The 19,914-nt window shown below is 42.0% G+C and overlaps 2 protein-coding genes across 8 annotated transcripts in view; one reads left to right on the top strand and one right to left on the bottom strand.

The window, feature by feature from the left end:
- SHTN1 (shootin 1) overlaps positions 1 to 7,052 on the top strand; it is a 109,737-nt gene extending 102,685 nt beyond the window's left edge. For 2 of the 4 annotated variants that reach the window (XR_003508814.1, XM_027528412.1), the window contains one exon: positions 5,248 to 6,977. Coding sequence is in view for 3 of the 4 variants with exons in the window: in XM_027528412.1 (XP_027384213.1) it covers positions 5,248 to 5,458 (211 nt within the window). In the remaining variant the exon portion in view is untranslated. Of the gene's footprint in view, positions 1 to 5,247 lie in introns of all 4 variants that reach the window. The other 2 variants (XM_027528414.1, XM_027528413.1) reach the window with 2 other exon arrangements.
- A 2,189-nt stretch (positions 7,053 to 9,241) lies between these two features.
- ENO4 (enolase 4) overlaps positions 9,242 to 19,914 on the bottom strand; it is a 34,459-nt gene continuing 23,786 nt past the window's right edge. For all 4 annotated transcript variants that reach the window (XM_027528421.1, XM_027528422.1, XM_027528420.1 and 1 more), the window contains 6 exons: positions 18,715 to 18,882; positions 16,512 to 16,637; positions 14,980 to 15,175; positions 12,811 to 12,878; positions 12,176 to 12,293; positions 9,242 to 10,120 (listed from right to left, as the gene is read on the bottom strand). In XM_027528421.1, the coding sequence (XP_027384222.1) occupies positions 9,999 to 10,120; positions 12,176 to 12,293; positions 12,811 to 12,878; positions 14,980 to 15,175; positions 16,512 to 16,637; positions 18,715 to 18,882 (798 nt within the window). In that variant the 3' untranslated portion in view covers positions 9,242 to 9,998. The remainder of the gene's footprint in view (positions 10,121 to 12,175; positions 12,294 to 12,810; positions 12,879 to 14,979; positions 15,176 to 16,511; positions 16,638 to 18,714; positions 18,883 to 19,914) is intronic.

Genomic DNA, 19,914 nt, shown 5'->3' on the forward strand with positions numbered 1-19,914 from the left:
CTAGCTGTGGTTGCACTGCTCTTCACTGCTGCAGCAACTCTGTAAAGGGCTTGGGGATGGGCCGGGGGGCGGGGGGCGGGCAGCGAGACTTCTTATTTTTACACAAGGGAAAATATAAAACGGACTTCCTTTTTGGAGTTTTCCCAAGAAACTACTTTATAAAGACACATTTAAATCTTTCCGTTTTCTGTCCTTGAAGGTGGTAAATATGATTGCGGCTTTATCCATTTTTGTTGTAAATGAAGCAGAGTTCAGACCGTCCGGCTGTGCGTCATCTGTTGGATGGCTGCCACCGACTAATGCAGGCATCCCACTGGGAGACCAGAGAAGAACTATACTTTGATTCACCAGATTGTGTTAAATAGTCCAGCTGTTGCGATTTGAAAGATAGTTACCTCAGAAGTGAAATAGAAATGAACTTGGCATTTATGCCTCAAACCGTTTTTATACTGTTTGGCAATCAGCTTTTCAGAGGTAGCATTTTATAAAATAACTCTCGCCGCTTAAAAGTTTCGTTCACTGTAATGTTCAAAATGTCCCACCTTTATATTATCAGTAAAATTAAGCTTGAGTGATATGCAAAATTTGCATGAAATAAGCATTTTCCCCCCTTCATTTCATGAGCTTTGATTGTATTCAATTGAGCTCAGAACCATGTCTATTAGGGCTCTTTGAGGGCATTAGTTAATTTGAATTGAAGCTGAAATGTTAGCTAGAATGTTGTTGAATATAATTGGAACGTGGAAAGTTGATTTTGAATGAAATTTCATTGAATGCAAACAATGATGTGCTTTTTTAAGAATTAGAAAGCTGCACTTTCATCTCTTGTAACACAGTCTGAGAAATCACTGAGTCCCTTTATTATAAAGTTCAATTTTGGGCATTACCGTTTGCAATTGTTCTGATTCTTCTGGTACCAGTACCAGCTGGAGTCAGGTTTTCCCTTTTACTAGCAAGTGGCCCCATCTGCCCCAGCCTCACCTTCTGGCCCTCTTGCAGGCAGAGAAAAGTAACTGCTTTCTGAAAGGGCAACCAAGTAGTGTTGAGTTGGCCAAAAAGTTCATTTGGGTTTTTCTGTAAGATGTTATGGGAAAACCCAAATGACTTTTTTGGCCTGCCCCAGTACTTGGGCATTAGGCTTCATAGAGTGGCATAGATTAGTATATTTTCTCCTAGCTTTTATTTTGCTTTTTGGTTTTTCTTTTTGTCTTGGAATAGCACTTAACAAATGATTGAAAATGACTCACAAAAACACCTATTTGAATGGATCAAAAAATCACTGCTACTCTGTTGTGGTAAGAAAAAAAATACTTGACAGGAAGTCAAGATGCCACAATGTTAATCCTTATCTGCTATTAACAAATTGTGTACCCACACAAGCATTTAACCCACTATTCTTTGGTGTCTTCACCTGACAAATGAGAAGGATGGACTGGTTCATGTCAGTAATCCCTCAGCCTGAACAGTCCATGATTTGAGTCTTCATGTCAGCTCTAAAATTTAAGCTTTGCTTGGAGATTTTGCAGCTTACAGGAGAAGGTCTGCCATCCTTTTTATGGATACTGACTTTAATTCCTTATTTGGGATCATTGCTCTTAGACAAATTAAAGTAGAAAAACTGAACCAGACAGTGGTATACTGCAGTTCCTATTGGATTGTTGTGTTTGAGCACCTGGGATTTTTCACCTTGGGGAGAAGCCTCAGATTTAACCTTCTAGAACTGCCACTGTGGCTGCCTAGAGCAGGAGCCTGGGTTCTGAGCACCATCACTGGGGGGCTTTCTGGCTCTCCCCATAAGATGGGACTGGAGGTACAATGAGGCCCCTCATTCCAGAAGGAGCCCTGGGCCGCTCCCCCATGGGAACCAGGAATGGACTTAATGATGTCAAACCAGGAAGAGCTAGGTTTAAGTCACAAAGGAAAGAAAGAAAACAAGGGATGAATTTTGTATTTATAGATCTGAAACATGCAGGTGAAACCAAGGATTCAGAAAGAATCTGTAAACATACCAGAATTAGCCTGTGGCATCATCATTGTGTTTTTAGAAGATGCCTTTGGTAAAAAGCTATGTGATATTGTGGGAGAATCAGGAACAGGGAGATAGGAACTTCTGATTCTTGTCTTAGGTCTGCCACCGATAAGCTGTATAATTTTAGGTCTTGCTCCTCCCCTCTCCAAACCTCATTTTCCTTATCTGTAAAAGAACCAGTTGGACTAGATGATTGCCGTAGTCCCTTTTAGCTTCAACCCTTTGGAATTACAAGCCAGTGGTCATTATCTTTAAGAAACTAGTTAACTCTGATTCTCAACGCATAGAGTCAAAGAAGTTTTCCACTGTGCCGAGTTCAGTGACAAGCAAAGGAGTTCTCAAACTGGAGCCTACAGGTGACTTAATAATAGATTAATCTATTAGTTATTGAGAAGCCTACTTCAGGAAAGAACAACAATTCTCTGGACAGAGACAATTCCAGGAAAACTGAGCCTGGCCATACAGAGTTTCTGAGCTTTCAGTTGAGTCAACATCATTTGTTGCTGTTGTGGAGCCCCAAGAGCACTTCCTGGAAGTTTTCAGCCTCCAGCTGATGAAGAAAGCATTTTTAGGATATGTTCACCACCCCTTTCACCTGCAGACACATGTGGGCATGAAAACATCCATGGTAGTTCTACAAAAGTGATGAATGAAGGTCAGTATGGGTGGATGGAAATTGCTCACCTGGAATGAGATGGATACCTCCAATGCATGTGTCGAGCAGACTGGCCAGCTTATCTGGTCTAAGCCAGCAATGGGCTTAGACCCAGTGTCGTGGAACCAGACTAGGGACTTGACTGGCAGATTTTATGTGATGTTGACTGTAACAGTTTAGCTAGGCTGGGACTTCATTTTCTAGAATTCCCTTGAATTCTCATACCCATTTGTTTCCAGGTTAGGCTTCACCACAAGAGAAATTGGCATGAGATTTAGGAAGTGGAAGTGACATAATAGTCTTTTTTTTTTTTTTTAATGCTCTGAAAGTGTGTGTAGGGCAGGTGCTTTTACTGCTCATGCACATTGTCACCTAGCTGGCATGTGGCACAGCTGCCCCCATCTCCCCTTCTAGCTTCCCCAGATCTTGAGCCAGAGGCATGTGTGATTCCCTGTGGAAGGGCTCCAGGTTTATCCTGAAGCTCGCCTGCATCTTCAGGATTGGGGATTGTGAAAGAGATGGGGCTCTTGTTTGTCCTCAGCTTCTTGCTGCTTCTCACCTGCACGACATGCTGATTTCAGGCCCAGCATCGTACACAGACTCACGTAGACTGCCTGACTGGCTCTCTCCATTGCCTGAGGTCTAACCTATAGTGAATCCGTAGGCCTTTCACGGTGGTTCTGCTTCTCCGACCATGGATTCGGTCTTTCATGTGTTCCCTAGGTCAGAGAAAGTCAAGCCAGATACCACTGGGGTAAATTCATCCCATGGTGATTGCCAAAACACAGTAACAGGTATCTTGAGAAGTGGATCTTTGGCCAGAGCAGGTGGGCAGTGTCAGAGGTGTCTGCTAATGAAAAGGGTGTTGCCAGATTCAGGCAAAAATAAAGGAATCTGTGCTCACTACGTTGTAACTTTCCTCTCAGGCCTCTGATCATCTCTCTGCTTTTACTCCTCCAAAGCATACAGTTATGTGCTAGTTACTTATTGATGATAATCAAGTCACACAGTGTAACTGGAAAGCCTTATAATGGTTTTCAAACATCAGGACAGATCTCATAGCGCTAGGTGATAAAACCGTGGTCCCTGGGTTGGAGTTTTGTTACCTGTGGCTGGATCGTGCAGGCCACTTTGTCTCAACAGTTGATCATTTGTTCTTGTTGCTTTTGTTGTACAATAGAGGTATCCAGACCTGCTCACACAAAAGCCTTGGTTTCTGAGCATTCATTCTGAGCCTTTCACGCACGGTAGTTCATTAGTATTCGCTCATTTGTTTACTCCACAAATGGGTCTACTCTGGGTGCTGGCGTATAACTATGAACAAAGCTAAACAGTCCAACTCGTGGATGCTTACATGTTACTTAAAGAGACAGAATTTAACAACTGGTTATTTAACTGTAACTGTGGTAAGTCCAACAAGGGAGAAGTATGAGGCAGTAAGGGAGCGTCAACCAGCAGGTCTGACCTAGGGGTCAGGGAATAATAGACATCAACTGATCAGGGGGACTAGTAGAGCAGTGGGGAGACCTGGCCAGCAGTTCATCAGTACTCACCCTGACATCCAGAGGTGGACACGGGACAGAGGTGTGCTGGGTCATGGTTAACGTCCTAGCAACCACCAGGAAGACCAGATAAGTCTGAATAGCCTCTGCCCTGCCTACAACACACCCCTCAACCTCCAGGCATCAGATCAGCAGTCCAGCCCCTTCAGATGGTTGCTGCTGTCCTGTCTTCTGAGAGGACTAGGTGCCTACAGCCTAATCTCCTGACACGTGGCCAGAGAAGAGTGTTTCAGGACATCTCCATTTCCACAAGGAAATTACTGCCTATTTAGCTGGAGAAGCAGTAGCTTCTTACATCAGAAGAGAAGAGAGGAAATCTCAGTGGAAAAAGAAACTGCCATTTGAAATTCAATAAGAAATTTCTCAAATGTGACTCTCCTTTTTAGAAAAAGTGGTAACTCGGCATTTCAGCTGACCCTCTATCTCTAGATTCTCCCATCCGCCCTCGTTCCTCCCCAGGTCTGACCAGAGTCGTTCCTGCCAGCAAACGGCAGCAGCTGGCACATCTCTGAGCTGCCCATGGGGGATAGTGGTGATTTATTTCCCTCCTCCATGTAGTCTCCTCAGAGCTAGTCTGCAACTCCATGTGCCCTGGGCACACAAGGGAGGGGCTCCCTGCCTCCTTCCAGCTAAGCAGAGGTGGGGCAGGAGTGGGGGGCAGCAGGCAGTGGGGCGGTATGCACAGAGGACCTGTGAGCTTTGTGCTTCTATGAGCAGAGTGTGCGATTAAGCAGGTAGGTGCCTTTGGCTTTTTAACACTTCCGCAGTTAATTGCTCTGACTTTTTCCGCCTTTCTTCTGGCCTTGTGTTCCTAAGATGTAATCTAATAGCTTTTTTTTTTTTTTTAATGGCTGGCACCTCAAAGACCGCTTTTTGCATGTTGACTAGACTTAGAATGTTTTGGGTTTTTTGCTCCTCTGAATCCAGGAATACGGAAAGATAAATGCTTTCTCTCTCTTCTTTTAATTTTTTGTTTGTTTGTTTAACTGTTCACCCCCTAGGCCTCCCAGTAACACTGGATACAGGAAACAATACACTGGCAGTGGAAAACAAGCCAAACCGGTTGTAGTTTTAGATCCTGTTTCCACACACGAACCTCAAACCAAAGACCAGGTCGCTGAGAAAGATCCAGCTCAACACAAGGATGATGAAGGTGAAACTAAACCAGGATACAAACAGAGAGTGAGAGACACCAGCAGCTCCAACTGCTGATCCGTAAACCGAAGGCTGGCATGTTCGGAAGTCCTTTTGTAACGAGCACATGATTAGTTTTGGTGTATTGGCAAGGGCTATAGACACTGTTCTTGTCACTGTATTCAGAATATAGGTTCTTTTCTGATGTCTCTTTTGTAAGTAGTTCACCTATAAATATAAGTAAGCTATTTAGCAAAAGACCCATTCTTGGTAGCTTTTTTTAATGTTTATAGGGATAAGTTTTTTTCTAATTACTGTATTAAATGTGACTTCTTTTAGAAGATAACAAGAAATTCAGATGTTATCTTCTTAGGTAATGTGCATACCGCTAATCAAAGGTAATGATGAAAGGTTGCAGCACTTGTGTATAATTGGATAAACAGGACTAGCTTAATAAGGTGATTTTAAAAAAACCCAGAGAAGCTTCTGTTTTGCGTATCTGATCCTTTTTTTTTTTTTTTGATGGAGAAACTTCAGTAGCATGGAAATTGTTCGGCACTGTGGTATACAAATTACTTTCTAGGATATACTGAGATAAGCTTAAATTTCAGGAGCTGATGTCAAGCTAGCAGGCTCATACTCAGTGTTAATTACACACATTATTAACTATGGGATGATTGTGTGCAAAGCCTCCCAAAGACTTTGGAGGGAATGCTCTAGTGGCCTGAGTGCAGACTTGAGGTGAAGTCCAAAGCTTGAATTTAATAGAGTATTATCTTGGTAAACGGTGTTCAGTGCTATGGGTCAATTGTGTTTTCTCATGTACTCATGTGGCACAAGTACCATATTTTATCCCAGTTCTTACGTACAGTGAAGATAAGCGACAAGCATACAATTTCATGCTTCACTGCTGTTTTACATTACACAAGTTTGTTGTTTTGTTTTGTTTTTAAACAAATTAGGTGATAGTCTCTAAAAATACAATGTTTCAGTCTACCACAGTGAATAAAGAAATGTAATCAGGGATTAAAAAAAAAGACTTATGCAGCTTTTCAAAGTTGATTGTTTCAAAATTGGTGTTTATTTAAAATAAGTGGTAATGTATTTGAATGCATTTTCTTATGACAATGATTCAGTAATGGTAATTTTACTATTAAAGAAAGTGAAAGGTTTAGTTTTGGTAGCATAGCTCAGCATGAGGCTGTCAGGTGTTTCTCACCTAAGGGCGGAAGAAAATGATAGTAATAATTGCAGTAGTTGTATTTTATTTTTGCACGTATGCTAAACATAGGCTTGAAAAGGTGGTTAGGCAAGTAAATGTACTTCCTAAATTTGGAGATAATTATCCTTCTGTAAGTTCGTTATGCTTGGCTGTTTCCATGTTTCTTCCAGTGATGTTTTTACAGTTGCTTATCAGTTTACTCATAGGGAATTAAAATGTAATGCTTTTCAACTGTGACTTCCCCTGATTGAACAATATTGCTGTATGATATACAAATTACAAATGGCATTAATTCACTGAAATAAGGTCTGTTATGCTGTGATTTGAACTCTCCTCAGCACATTTATTAAAAAGCACCAATAGTTTCCCACTAAAGGTCACTTGTGGTTATTGATATTTTTGGTTTAGTTCCACAAACTTGACATCCTTTAATAAAAAAATTATATAAGACTTGATAAGTTTAGTAATTTTTAATAATCCACAAAATGATTTCTTTTGAGGAATTTTATGCTACATTTCTTCCTGCTTTCCCCATTCCTGTGTATACTGTCTGCTGGCATGTGTCTTAAAGGTATTTAGAAATACAAAATTCTGTTACATTTGTAATTCCATCTCTCATCACACACCCTTTCCAGGGTAAAGAGTCAGTCATCTGGTGAAAGTGTTAGCTGGACCAGGCAACATTTAGTCACTGGTATTCTGAAAGGGTTCTTACTTTTTCTGAGCTGCTTATTCCTTCACCATGATCACAAAGTATTTAAAATTACTTTGATAAAATTATTTCTAGTACCTGTTTGTAGCTGAGCCAGTCTCATATAAACTCACCTCCATTGGTTTTGGCAGTTGACCATTCCTGTGGGAATTCCTGTGGCGTTAACAGGGCTAAAACCATGCAACCTTGATTGGCCTGAGTGAAAACAATGGACGTTGCGGCTCTGACTCTGTGTTGGTAGCTTCAGTTGTGTCTGACTCTTTGCAACCCCTGTGGACTGTAGCCTGCCAGGCTCCTCTGTCCATGAGATCTCCCAGGCAAGAATAATGAAGTGGGTTGCCATTTCCTTCTCCAGAGGATCTTCCCAACCCAGAGATCAAACCTGGGTCTTCCACATTGCAGGCAGATTCTACTACGCACCAGTTATTCCTCCTTCCTTACCTTTTTTGTTAACAGTAAAATGTCTATTAGAAATAGAGTAGGGCAGGTAAAGATTACTGTTAATTATCCTTCCACGCCATTTTTAGGATATTTGTCAGGTAAATGATAGTCTGTTTCACAGAATGTTAAAAACAAGGCTTGGATGATTTTTATAAATGCACACCATACATGTTTAGGGGCTTCCCTGGTGGCTGGATGGTAAAAAATCTGCCTGCAATGCGTGAGACACAGGTTTGATCCCTGGGTTGGGAATATCTCCTGGAGAAGAGAATGGCTACCCACTCCAATACATATTTAATCATTTTCATCACGGAATGGCTTCAGCTTATGTGGCAATAAGTTGTGGAGAATGGATAAGCATCTCTCATCATCATTGACCTTATATGATCATCAAGCAGCCCTTACTTAAGGACTGGATTTGAAGTTTCCTCCAAGCACTCACATTCCCCAGTCCCCCTGCCATTTCTAATAAAGGGTACGATGAGTTTCTTTCATCTCATATGTAATATCTTCAGTTCAGTCATTCAGTCAGGTCCGACTCTTTGCGACCCCATAAACTGCAGCACACCAGGCCTCCCTGGCTTATCACCAACTCCCGGAGTTCACCCAAACTCATGTCCATTGGGTCCGTGATACGGTTTATATCTATTACATGTCCTGTAACGTGTGTAGAGAGAGAAAATATATAAATAGAAACAGTGCTTATCACTCTCAGAAACTTTAAGTGCAACATCCATTTGGTGACCCCAGGCCTCAAGGAAGGTCAAGGAGAATAGGCAGTGCTCAGCACTGAAGTTAGTGTTGACTTGGTTGAGGTAATAAGTCACCTCTTTGGTTAATTTTTAATTATTCAGTTACTAAGTTGTACATTTTTGTTGTGGCTTCATTCGGTTATAATTTGTATCACAGTTTCAGAGCATACTCTCACGTGACCTCCCATATTTCATGTGTGTGTGTGTATGTGTGTGTGGGTACATTGTTTATTGCTAAGAATCAGGAAAGGCAACCACAGTCACGCAGTGTGACACAGCTCTTAACTTCAGAGTGATACCAACCAACCCTCCTGCCTTGGGCTCTGAACGAACGTGCCACGGAGCCTACTTTTAAGTCACTGCTTTGAGAGTAAGGCCTTGGCTCTGCCATAAGATCATTACATCTCCCTGTTAGTACTCTCTTCAACAGAGAGGTCCTCGGCGTGCTTAGAAAAACTTAGAGAATACACCAGAAATCTAAACTTAGCCAACTTTCTCACAGGTCAGTACGTAGGAATTTATGTAATTTGGGGAAAAAACATGGTAACTGAACAGAGAATTTAAATCATATAAAGCCACTGGATATTATTATATTTACAGGTCAGTGTTTGAATATGGGTTGGTTTTGACTCTCCTCAATCACCCCAATACCAGCTTTCAAAAAAGACAATCTATATGTTGCATCATTTTTAATCACCTACTAGATGCTATAATAAAAATAATTATGCATTTAATGGCTTTAAGAGTATTTATTCATTCATCAAATGAATAAACTCAGTGTTTACTGAATTTATACTCATTTATTTTCTCATTTATACTCATTCCAAAAAGGCTCTAAGGAGATTCCCCAGAGATATAAATGATAGATGAAAAATTAAAATTTAGAAAGAGGTGGGAATCAGAGAAAAGGGATTTGAGGGTAGGAAAGTTAGAGGAAGCTGTTTGGCTCTTAAAACAATATGTGAAACTCAGTTTTGCACAAGGTTGGCTATAAAACTGTGTGTGTGCTTTCTAGCATGGATATTTAAGATAAAAAGAGAAGATGTATACCTTTTCCTGGCAGAGAAAGCTCCTAGTGTAAAAGATGTTTGTTTTTAGAGATGTTCTGAGTAGTAAAGTATGGGGTGTTTGAACTGAGTGTGGAGTTGGTGGCCAAAATATTGGACTGTTCTACTGGGTCATGACCCCTCCCCCTCAAATGGACATACACAAACATGTGCAAGAATTTTTCCATGAATCAGAGCATGAACAGGTACAAACAGGATCCCCACAGAAATGTGACGGCTGGAAGACAGGTTCACAGGTATAATTTCAGGCAAAATACTATCTCCGTCTTTCACCAAACAATAAACGTAAAGGAAGAAAAAGCACACAAGTTAGTGAAGTTTTTGGAGCAAAAGCAAAATGAAGATATCCCCCAGGTCTATAAATCTAATAGTCTGAGTGGTGTGGCTGTCAGCTGGGGTGCGTGCAACCCCAGTGGGAAGATGCTCAAAGTTTGGCGAGATCCTCCGCAACTTCTGTGGGGAAGATGGGCTCAGGGACCTCATGCAGCTCACCAGCCTCTTCAGCTTCCTCATTCCAGGAGAAAAATGTGTGTTCTTCATTGAAGCCTATTAAAAAATGACAACAATAAAGTTTACTAATTCAGTGGCTGATTTCTTTTTTTTTGGCTATGTGACATGTGGGATCTTAGTTCCCTGACCAGGGATCAGACCCATGCTCCCTGCATTGGAAGCACAGGGTCGTAACCAGTGGGCCAGCAGGGAAGCCCCTGGTTCCAGTTTTTATCTTTGTTACAGGATTTAAAGGAGAGCAGCTTCAGAACTGTCCAGAGGTGTCACACCACCATTAGAAAGGATTCTGGAACTGCCAAAGAGTGGGCCTGTCATTGGTTATACGTTAGCTGCAATACACTTGTTTTGTTCAGTTTGCATTGTATCCTTAGACAACATTCTGGAACGTCTGGTGTACAGCGGACTTTGGGCAGAGGCTGAGCAGCATAGGATAAAAGGAAGATGAACTGGAGGGAAGGCCAGTGCTCTGCATGAGACAAACCGTTGCCAACTAACTATTCCAAGATCAGCCTCTGTCGACTTAGACTGTTGCACTCAGGTCCCTGTAGGCAAGAACAGTGTTTTAACGGCTGAGCTTTTGCCAAGATTTCCTACGCAACCTCTCAGTGGAGTGGTTTGCTCTTCCAGTTTTTTTGGTCCCCCTTCACATGTATTGACCACTGCCAATGTCAGCAAAATCCTCATTAATCTGTTAATCCATTCCGGAATGCTCAGGGGCCGGCACTGTCACCAGGGAGGAGCTGGGCCTCTGGTCACTAGAGTCCTTTTTGATGCCCTGAAGCAGCTGTTCCCCTTGTGGTGAAGTCTGGTTGGAAATGTGATCAGTCATTTAGGGAATCTAAAGCTTCCACGAGTCAGGATGACAAAATTAATCAGACAGTAAGTAGGAGCCGTATAATTTTACCCATTTTAAAAAAAAAGCCTTCATGTTACACACTAAATAATACGAACTTTTGACTGCCCTTACATGACTGAGACATAGTCTCCCCATTATATCTTTTTTTTTCCTGTAAATCTTAGGATGTGTGTCAAGGTCATTACATACGTTAAATGTGACAAATTTATAGTTACTATTTCTATTGGTCCCTGAAAAAAGCGCCTGTACTGAGTAGGACTTCCTTGCTTGTCCACAATACTTGCTGTAATGTATCTATCTCATTCAAGAGTTACATTTATGGCAGTGGCCGGCCCCCGGCCTTTTTGACACCAGGGACTGGTTTCATGGAAGACAATTTTTCCAGGAACCAGGGGAGGGTGGTGAGGGGATGGATGGCTCTGGGATGATTCAAGTGCATTACATTTATTGTGCACTTTGTTATTAATTACATCAGATCCACCTCAGATCATCAGACATTAGATCCCACAAGTTGGGGACCCCTGATTTATGGTAACAAGTACGTCAGCACTACTTAAATAACATCCTTTTTTGCAGTCTGTCAATTCCATTTTAAAATGCAAATAGTTTTGGAATTTTGCAAAGACAAGTATTGGTCTCTTTAAACATCTTTGCATGCTTGCTTTTGGCTATCACAGTAATACATAAAGAGTAAAAATGCATATTGGGGGTTTTCTCTCCAGGTAGCTGGTACATAAGCTGCTTCTATCCATGCAGATTTACAAAGTTTGATGTCATAAATGACTGGTTCATTTCTCTTGAGACTGCAGTCTTGCCAAGGTAGATTAAATTAACACGCTCTCACTTAAGTAAGGCAAATTGTTGCCAAGAACCACCAGGGAAACATCTGTCTTTAACTTTCTTGGGCTGTGCAGAGAAACCTTAAGTATAACTTGGACCATAACAAAAGGTAGGCTTGGAAATTCCAATCAATTAAGTTTATTGAAAAGCATCACACAGCCTATTCATCAAAAAAAAAAAAGGGGGGGGGAGAGAGTTTTAAACATTCAGGTAAATACATAATCCATTAAGAAAACAATGCACATTGTGGCAAATGCCATCCTGGTTTTGTCAGCACTTATTTATAGTCTTTGGATTCCCCTGTCCGCCTGCTGAGAGACTTCTATTCCTCCCTCTCCCAATCTTTGTTCTCTTATTCATGGCTAAAGGAAAACAAAGCAGAAAGCAGCACATACCCAGTGTTCCATTCTGGCCAAGTTCTTCCTCTATAGTAAAGAGGCGGTTGTACTTGGTCACCCGTTCGCCACGAGAAAGACCTCCCAACTTGATAAACCGGACACCAAGTCCAACAGCCTAAAGGGATGAGGAACAGCTTATTTTAAATGGAGTCATATTTCGCTAAACTAAACTCGTTAGGGAGGAGGGACCCACACACTGCCGCTGTGTGTTTTGGTTTTACTCTCTCAAGTCAGTTTCTCATCTCATAAGTGTAAAGTGGCCTGCTTACAAGCCGAGAAGACTCAGGGGTACAGAGATAGTGTGATTGTACATCAGATGCTATCCTAGTCATGTGAGCGTCTGATTTTTATATAAGAACACTCTGGCCTTTATCACTTCATTTTAGGAGGTAAGATTGCAAGTGCACACCCCAGTCATTTAAGTATGCTCATCATTTTCCCAGGACTTCAATTTTTCTTGTTTTTAAAAGTTCAAAGATCAGCTCTTTGCAAAAGGCAGCTGTCTGGGAGGAAGCAAATCTTTCATAAAAGGTTACATGACTTTGTCTGCCAAATCCACCACTCTGAAACACCATTTCATGATAAAAGCAGTGTTTTGGCAATTCTGCAATGGACCAGTTTTTAGCACTTACCAAATCGACAAGGCTGTCATCAGACGATTCTCCTTCTGTGCTTCCAAAGACAGCGATGAGCTTCTTACCTGTAAGCAGAGGAATTCGTTTCATTTTAGATGGTACGAATCTAATCAACAGATACAAGCTTCCAGAATAAAACTTTAAAGTCTGCCAGAGGTTTAAAACTGTGAAGAGTCAACTCATTGACCATCTGAGAACTCTAACCCATATATTTGCATTTCTAGTACCCTGATTATATCTGTGTAGATAATGAACACTGAATGCTGCTGCTACTGCTGCTAAGTTGCTTCTGTGCGACCCCAGAGACGGCAGCCCACCAGGCTCCACCATCCCTGGGATTCTCCAGGCAAGAACACTGGAGTGGGTTGCCATTTCCTTCTCCAATGCATGAAAGTAAAAAGTGAAAGTGAAGTAGCTCAGTCGTGTCTGACTTAGCGACCTGGTGGACTATAGCCTACCAGGCTCTTCTGTCCATGGGATTTTCCAGGCAAGAGTACTGGAGTGGGGTGCCATTGCCTTCTCCGAAATGAATGCTATGTTTCATCAAAGCTAAGATACCCTCGATTGTAAGAGGCACCATTATTACCACTAAAGAGGAAAAATGCTCAAGTTAGATTGACACATTTCTCAGACCACAGCTATAAGATACAATCATCTATGTTCAATGTAGAAAAATGTGCATCTTAGAGTCAAAATACAAGTAAGTACAAGGGCATCATATGCCTAAATAACAGATTTCACAATTCATGTAAAATTTTGTTCAAAGGAAAACTGTCTTTCTGAATGTTGACTTATTAGAAGAGCAGTGTTAATAGTACTTAATCAATCACGTTTAAAGATCTCAAAGCCCCTTAAAATTTGTCAAAGCCTACAAAGACTGCAATCCAGAGTTCTTCCTGTGGTGACAGTGTTGTGTCTTACAGGCAGGAGTTACAGCAGTGATCTGGCATGGAACAGAATGTCTGCCAAGTGCCAGGCCCAGGAAGAAAGGCCAGGCCTGGGGCGTCTCTCCCACCACCTGCAAGCCACCCTGCCTGGGTCCTAGACCGGGGCAGGCTGCAGGCGAAGGGACCACAGGCATTTCATTCCATCTTCTGCCACCAGCCCAGGCCCCTGGCTCCCAGTCTCCATCTGAGCCTTGCACCAGCTCTGAGACTAGCCTTCTGCTTAGTTCCTGAGATCCACTCACGATACTCATGTTTCAGGCCCTGTGCATAAGTGAACAAGACTCCCAAGAACACCCTGGAAAAGGAGGCAACAAGAAGATGAGACAGTTGGATGGCATCATCAACTCAAAAGACCTGAGTTTGATGTCCGGGAGATAGTGGAGGACAGAGAAGCCTGGGCTCGCAAAGAGTCAGACCCAACTGAACAAACTGTGGCCAGTTACTACAGTTGAAAATATGGGATGAGAAAGATTCAGAGTAGCCAGTGACGGGTGGGGAAAATTAGGAAAAAGCATCTACATCTGAAGAGGTTTCATTTAGGTCAAGAAGATCTGAAGGATCAGAACTAGTTAGCCAACTAAATGGTACAGGGCAAAGCATTCTAGGCTGAAGGAACAGCATGTTCAAAGACCTGTAGGTCGTAAAGAGCTTGAAACTTTTGAGGAACTAAAAAAAAGCCAGTGTGGGCTAATTATTGAATAAAAAGAATCAGTGTGGTGTTTTGTGAAGCTGAGAGAACAGCAGCCTCAGCCATGTGTTTGTGGTAGCCCTCCCTGAAAGGGGCGACCTCCTGGGTGGGGCTGTTCTTAGAACATTATGAACTGAATCAGTAGTAAGGTACATTTTGCTGCTAAGTCGCTTCAGTCATGTCCGACTCTGTGCGACCCCATAGACGGCAGCCCACAGGCTCCCCCGTCCCTGGGATTCTCCAGGCAAGAACACTGGAGTGGGTTGCCATTTCCTTCTCCAATGCATGAAAGTGAAAAGTGAAAGCGAAGTCGCTCAGTCGTGTCCGACTCTTCGAGACCCCATGGACTGCAGTCCACAAGACTCCTCCGTCCATGGGATTCTCCAGGCAAGAGTACTGGAGTGGGGTGCCATTCACTCACAAAGGGCTGGGGTGTTTTTTTCTTCCAAGATGGACTCCATGCTTCTTAGTGCCTGATACACTGTGTATTTAAGTTCATAATGAGTCTTTCAGATCTGTATTTCCACTCACCGTCAATGAGATTGGTTATTTCCACCAAGTCCGACATCGTAGTTTGGTTTATGTGTTTTATGATCAGCCCGCTGTATTTGAGGATGCTGATGTTGCCCTCCTCTAGCAGTTTAGAGATGCTTTTGGACGCGGTGCCTGCAATTATGTAACACCTGGAACCAAGAGCATTATAGATGCTGTCCCACTGTTCAGAGTCCTGGGTGGATATTTAAGAATTGGTCATTACAGTGAATGGAGCATCATCACAAAACAACAGGAATCATAGACAATCAAAGTTAGACACCTTTCTGAGATACATAAGCTAGGGGTTTAGGGGGAGTTTTCTGTTTTTTGCATTTTTCAGCTGAATGCTGCTTGTACCACAGCCACACAAGTTAATAGGCTTCGTGGAATACAAACCTACAGTGATGAAATTTGAGCTTAAAGATCTAGTGAATAAAATGTTAATACACATTAAATGCTTTTCTCCACGTTGATTCTGACATCCTTCAAGCACAGGCTTTTCCCACCCACTGTGTTATCCACGATGCTGCTAAAGACTGGCTGGTTGGAGGATGTTAATGTTATTTCTGGTAAAAAGACAATGGAAAGAAATGAGCCTGCAGGGCTGTAGACCCTCATTCCCAACACCCTTATTTTTAATTGGTGAGACCAAATGAAGTGAAATGCTCATTTAAATAGTAATATACAGTCTTCCCAGCTGTTGTACTAGATTTCCACCTGTCCCATCAGGACAGACAATACAGGTGCATCTTATCACATTAAAAAAGAGCTGTGGCCAGAGCCTGGGGACAAGCAGCAGAAGATAACGTCTGGTGGGATGCAAGATCTGGGCTCAGTATCTTCCACAAGTGCTGGGATGTAGCCCAGGCTGTGAAAGGAAAGATGGGAATGAGAGAGCCTGGGGCTCCAGTAAGATCCAGCTCTCTCTCTGTCCCTCAAATTTTAATAGCTGAGTTATCTCAAAGAGGATATCTGCTCACTATATCTAATGGCTCTCAAGTTCATAAAATCAAGAATGTAAGTTTTGAAGTTTAAGTGGGTTAGGAAGAGTGAGAGTTATAGGCACATAGACAGTCCTTGTTGGATGCATTAGTGTGAACAGGTCAGAAAACCTCAATATCTCAAATCTCTTAAAGAATATGTTTTTTTTAAAACTTCTATACATATGTAGTAACTGAATTTAGGTTAAAAAACATTTGGCCTAGTTGAAGTTCTGTTTCTGTGAGCACTTGGAAATGATGTGTGATTAACCTATTGAAGCACCAGCCAGCACAGCAGGCTCATCTGCCATCACTTAGGCTGCTGGTAAACACACAGGTACTCTGAAGTGCTGGGGGATACGTGTTTTATTCCGTAGATGGGCACACTCCTAGGTAATTCTGTTTCTGCTAGTCATTTGCCCGGTAAGGACCTTTTCTCATAAATGCCCAAGTAAAATATCCCAGCCCAAATTACATTTCAAATCTACAGATCGAAAACAATGAGACTTTATTCTGTTTTATTATGAAATTCAAGGTGAATCCCATTACCTCCTTCCTGAAAGGATCAATTAACGCAATAATTGAAGGGAACTTGTTGATCAGATCCACATACAGGTCAACCATCTCAGCTGCATTTTTGTAGGTCCCCATCATCACTTCATACTTTCCTTTACTCTGGTAAGTGTAAAGAAGATATTAAAATAAAAGCTGAATGATGAGTTCTTCCAACATTAAAGATGCAATTCAACTTCTTTCATTCATTTCATATAAAAGACTGCAGGTTATTTTCAGGCCACCCTCACACGAGAAATCTGTGCCTTTTTATCTGTTAAATATCAACCTGAGGAAATCAAGTCTGCATTTCTCTGAATGCCTCATACGGCTCTTCCCACGGACTTCAGATGAAACCTTCTGCACAAAACAATTGCCTGCAGAGTAGGAGAGGAGTAATTCCTTACTTCAGTTTTAGGATGTGATGCCAGATCCCTGGCTGTTTGGAAGATGTGCAATCACATAAATTCATAAATAGAATAGCAGTGCAAACCTGCCTACTTACTAGAACTACCATTGTTCAGCTCACAGTGAATGAATTTAGCTTGTTGCCTTTACTGTGAATATTTTAAATTTGAAAGCGGGGCTAGACTTTTGAGATATGAACAGTCAATATGAAATGTAAGAGACTTAGGTGAAAGCAAGCAGGCATGTTCTAGTAGTGACTATTGTTTTGGAAGTGGAATTCTAGTGTAGCCTGTTCATCTGAAGTCTGGAATGCCCCCAGGTACTTACGTACAGGAGTGAACGGACCTGGAGAATTTAGTATGATGTCTGCAAACACAGCACCCTTATGTCCAGTCCAAATCTGTGTCCAGCACTGGTACCTGGGGCATTTAGGTACAGGGAGTGAGGTGGAGTGCACCAGAATAACTCTGATTTACTAATGCCTTCCTGTGGCTGCTAACAGAATGGATTCCATTAGAATTAAGCAGGTTCCTAAGAAGTCCCTCATTGAAAAGATTCTGTACTTTTTTCACATTAAAAAGTGGTTAAGAACTCTTAGTTTCTATACTGCAAAACTTATACAATCTTGTCTTGTCAGAGAGGAAATGCTTTGAACTAACTTTTTCAATGACTTTGAAGTAACATAAGAAGAATTATCTGCTATCTAGCTAATGCATTTTACCGAATATAAGCAATAAATATCCAGTCTCATTAGCGCTAGCAGTCAGTATATTCATAGTTCATGGTATATGTTGTAGATGAAAACATGCAATTATTTTTCTTAATGGTATGCCTAGGAACCAATCATTATGTGAAGAATAGAAAATTACATTAAACATTCTTTTCTGTGCTTAGTTTCTATAGGAAACTAAAAACTTTAGAAGTCAGCTGATACTTAGGTTTCTAATATACTATTCAAGATTTCCTTTGAAGTCAAAAATTAGAATTGCAAATTAAAGTGGAATCCTATTTGGTCATGTCCCCTGAATTTGACATTAATTACCATTACTAATTATTCTCCAAAAACTTCAATAACTTGGAAATACTTTTTATATTTAAAAAGTGAGTCACCAGCAAAAACTCCAAGAACCATGTGTCTAGAAGAGCTTGTCAAGTCATAGTTACAATTGACTCGCTTTTTATGCTTGACCAATTCAGCATTCATCAACCAAATGAATGTACTCAGCAGAACATACCAATTTGTTAAATTATTTTTCAGCAGTTCTCATGATTTCAATGTAAGTAATCCATTTTAGTCATTTTTATTACAGAATTTCTCTATATAACTATTATGACATTTCCTGTTAATATTTAAAGTTATATGGCTATGTTATTGTCTGTCAGAAGAAGACTATAGGCTTCCCTGATGGCTCAGATGGTAAAGAATCCATCTGCAATGTGGGAGACCTGGGTTCGATCCCTGGGTTGTGAACATCCCCTGGAGAAGGGGATGGCAGCCCACTCCGGTGTTCTTGCCTGGTGAATCCCCATGGACGGAGGAGCCTGGTGGGCTGCAGTCCATGGGGCTGCACAGAGTTGGACGCAGCCGAGTGACTGAACACAGCACAGCACGTTGTCTGGTCATTAGCTAACTGGGCTTTCCCAACTCCATTTATATTTGGACCCTTTCATGATATTACTTGAAAAAATAGACTTTGTTTGGAAATATAAACAGATAGGCTCCTCTTTTGAGTTCTAATTTAAAAATAATGGGACCGAAACAAAAGGCAAAAACTCTGGAGTGGAAACTTACGTAGTCCATCAGCTCATGTGCGGCACAGTTGATGGCTAGATGCAGGTTCGTTCCCAATTCTAGCCCCAGGTTTGCACAGATTCCTTGTATGAGGAGCAGTGGCTGCTCTATAGTGTCGTAATTAATGGTTAAACAGCCAAGATGGGACATCTTGCCGGTGATCTGCTGCTGCAGGATCAAGAAAACCACGTGTGTAAATATAGCACGCTAAGGTTCTTAGAGCTTCTGGTGGTTGGCAGCTAATAACCAGACTCAACTCTACAAACACAGGGTCCTCGGACTCTCCATTCACCCTGTCCCTAGTTCCTGCTCATGTCTGCATGACCTCTGGGCAGATGAATGTTCTGTAGTATCTGGGAACAGTTTTCTTACTCCCGAGGTTTTCAAGTTTGACCTGGGAACACACTCCTCTCTCTTTAGTTGCCCATGTCATCTCTCTGTTGGCTCTACCACTGAACACGGGCTGACCTGAGCCATGACCACCAGGCTGGTGAGTCTTCAGTCTGTCCCTATACATGTCTGTCCCACCTGTTCCTAACTCTGCCTTCTTCCTCTAGACCTGCTCTTTCCTGTGTCCCATTTTCCTTTAGAAGGATATAACTCTTAAAAGGCCACCTGATGCAAAGAACTGACTCATTGGAAAAGACCCTGATGCTGGGAAAGATTGAAGGTGGGAGGAGAAGCGGGTGACAGAGGATGAGATGGTTGGATGGCATCACCGACTCAATGGACATGAGTTTGAGTAAGCTCTGGGAGTTGATGATGGACAGGGAAGCCTGGTGTGCTGCAGTCCATGGGGCTGCAAAGAGTTGGACACAACTGAGTGACTGAACTGAACTATTAAAAGGGCTTCTCTGGTGGTTCACACAGTACAGAATCCACCTGCAGTGCAGGAGACCTGGGTTTGATTTCTGGGTTGGGAAGATCCCCTGGAGGAGAGCAGGGCAACCCACTCCAGTATTCTTGCCTGGAGAATCAGCATGGACAGAGAAGCCTGGCAGGCTACAGTCCATGGGGTCTCAAAGAGTTGGACACGACTAAGCACAGTGCAGCACAACTGTGAAAATGCAAGTTAAAAAAATGTAACTCTTCTTCAAGAAAGGTTTTATTTTAAAAAGGATGGGCGACTCCAGCTGAAAGGACACGGCACAGAGGATGCACGACAGTGGAAGAAGGTGTGAGGACCCAAATGATCTTGGG

The sequence above is a fragment of the Bos indicus x Bos taurus genome, chromosome 26, assembly GCF_003369695.1.
Source record: "Bos indicus x Bos taurus breed Angus x Brahman F1 hybrid chromosome 26, Bos_hybrid_MaternalHap_v2.0, whole genome shotgun sequence".
Classification (NCBI taxonomy): domain Eukaryota; kingdom Metazoa; phylum Chordata; class Mammalia; order Artiodactyla; family Bovidae; genus Bos; species Bos indicus x Bos taurus.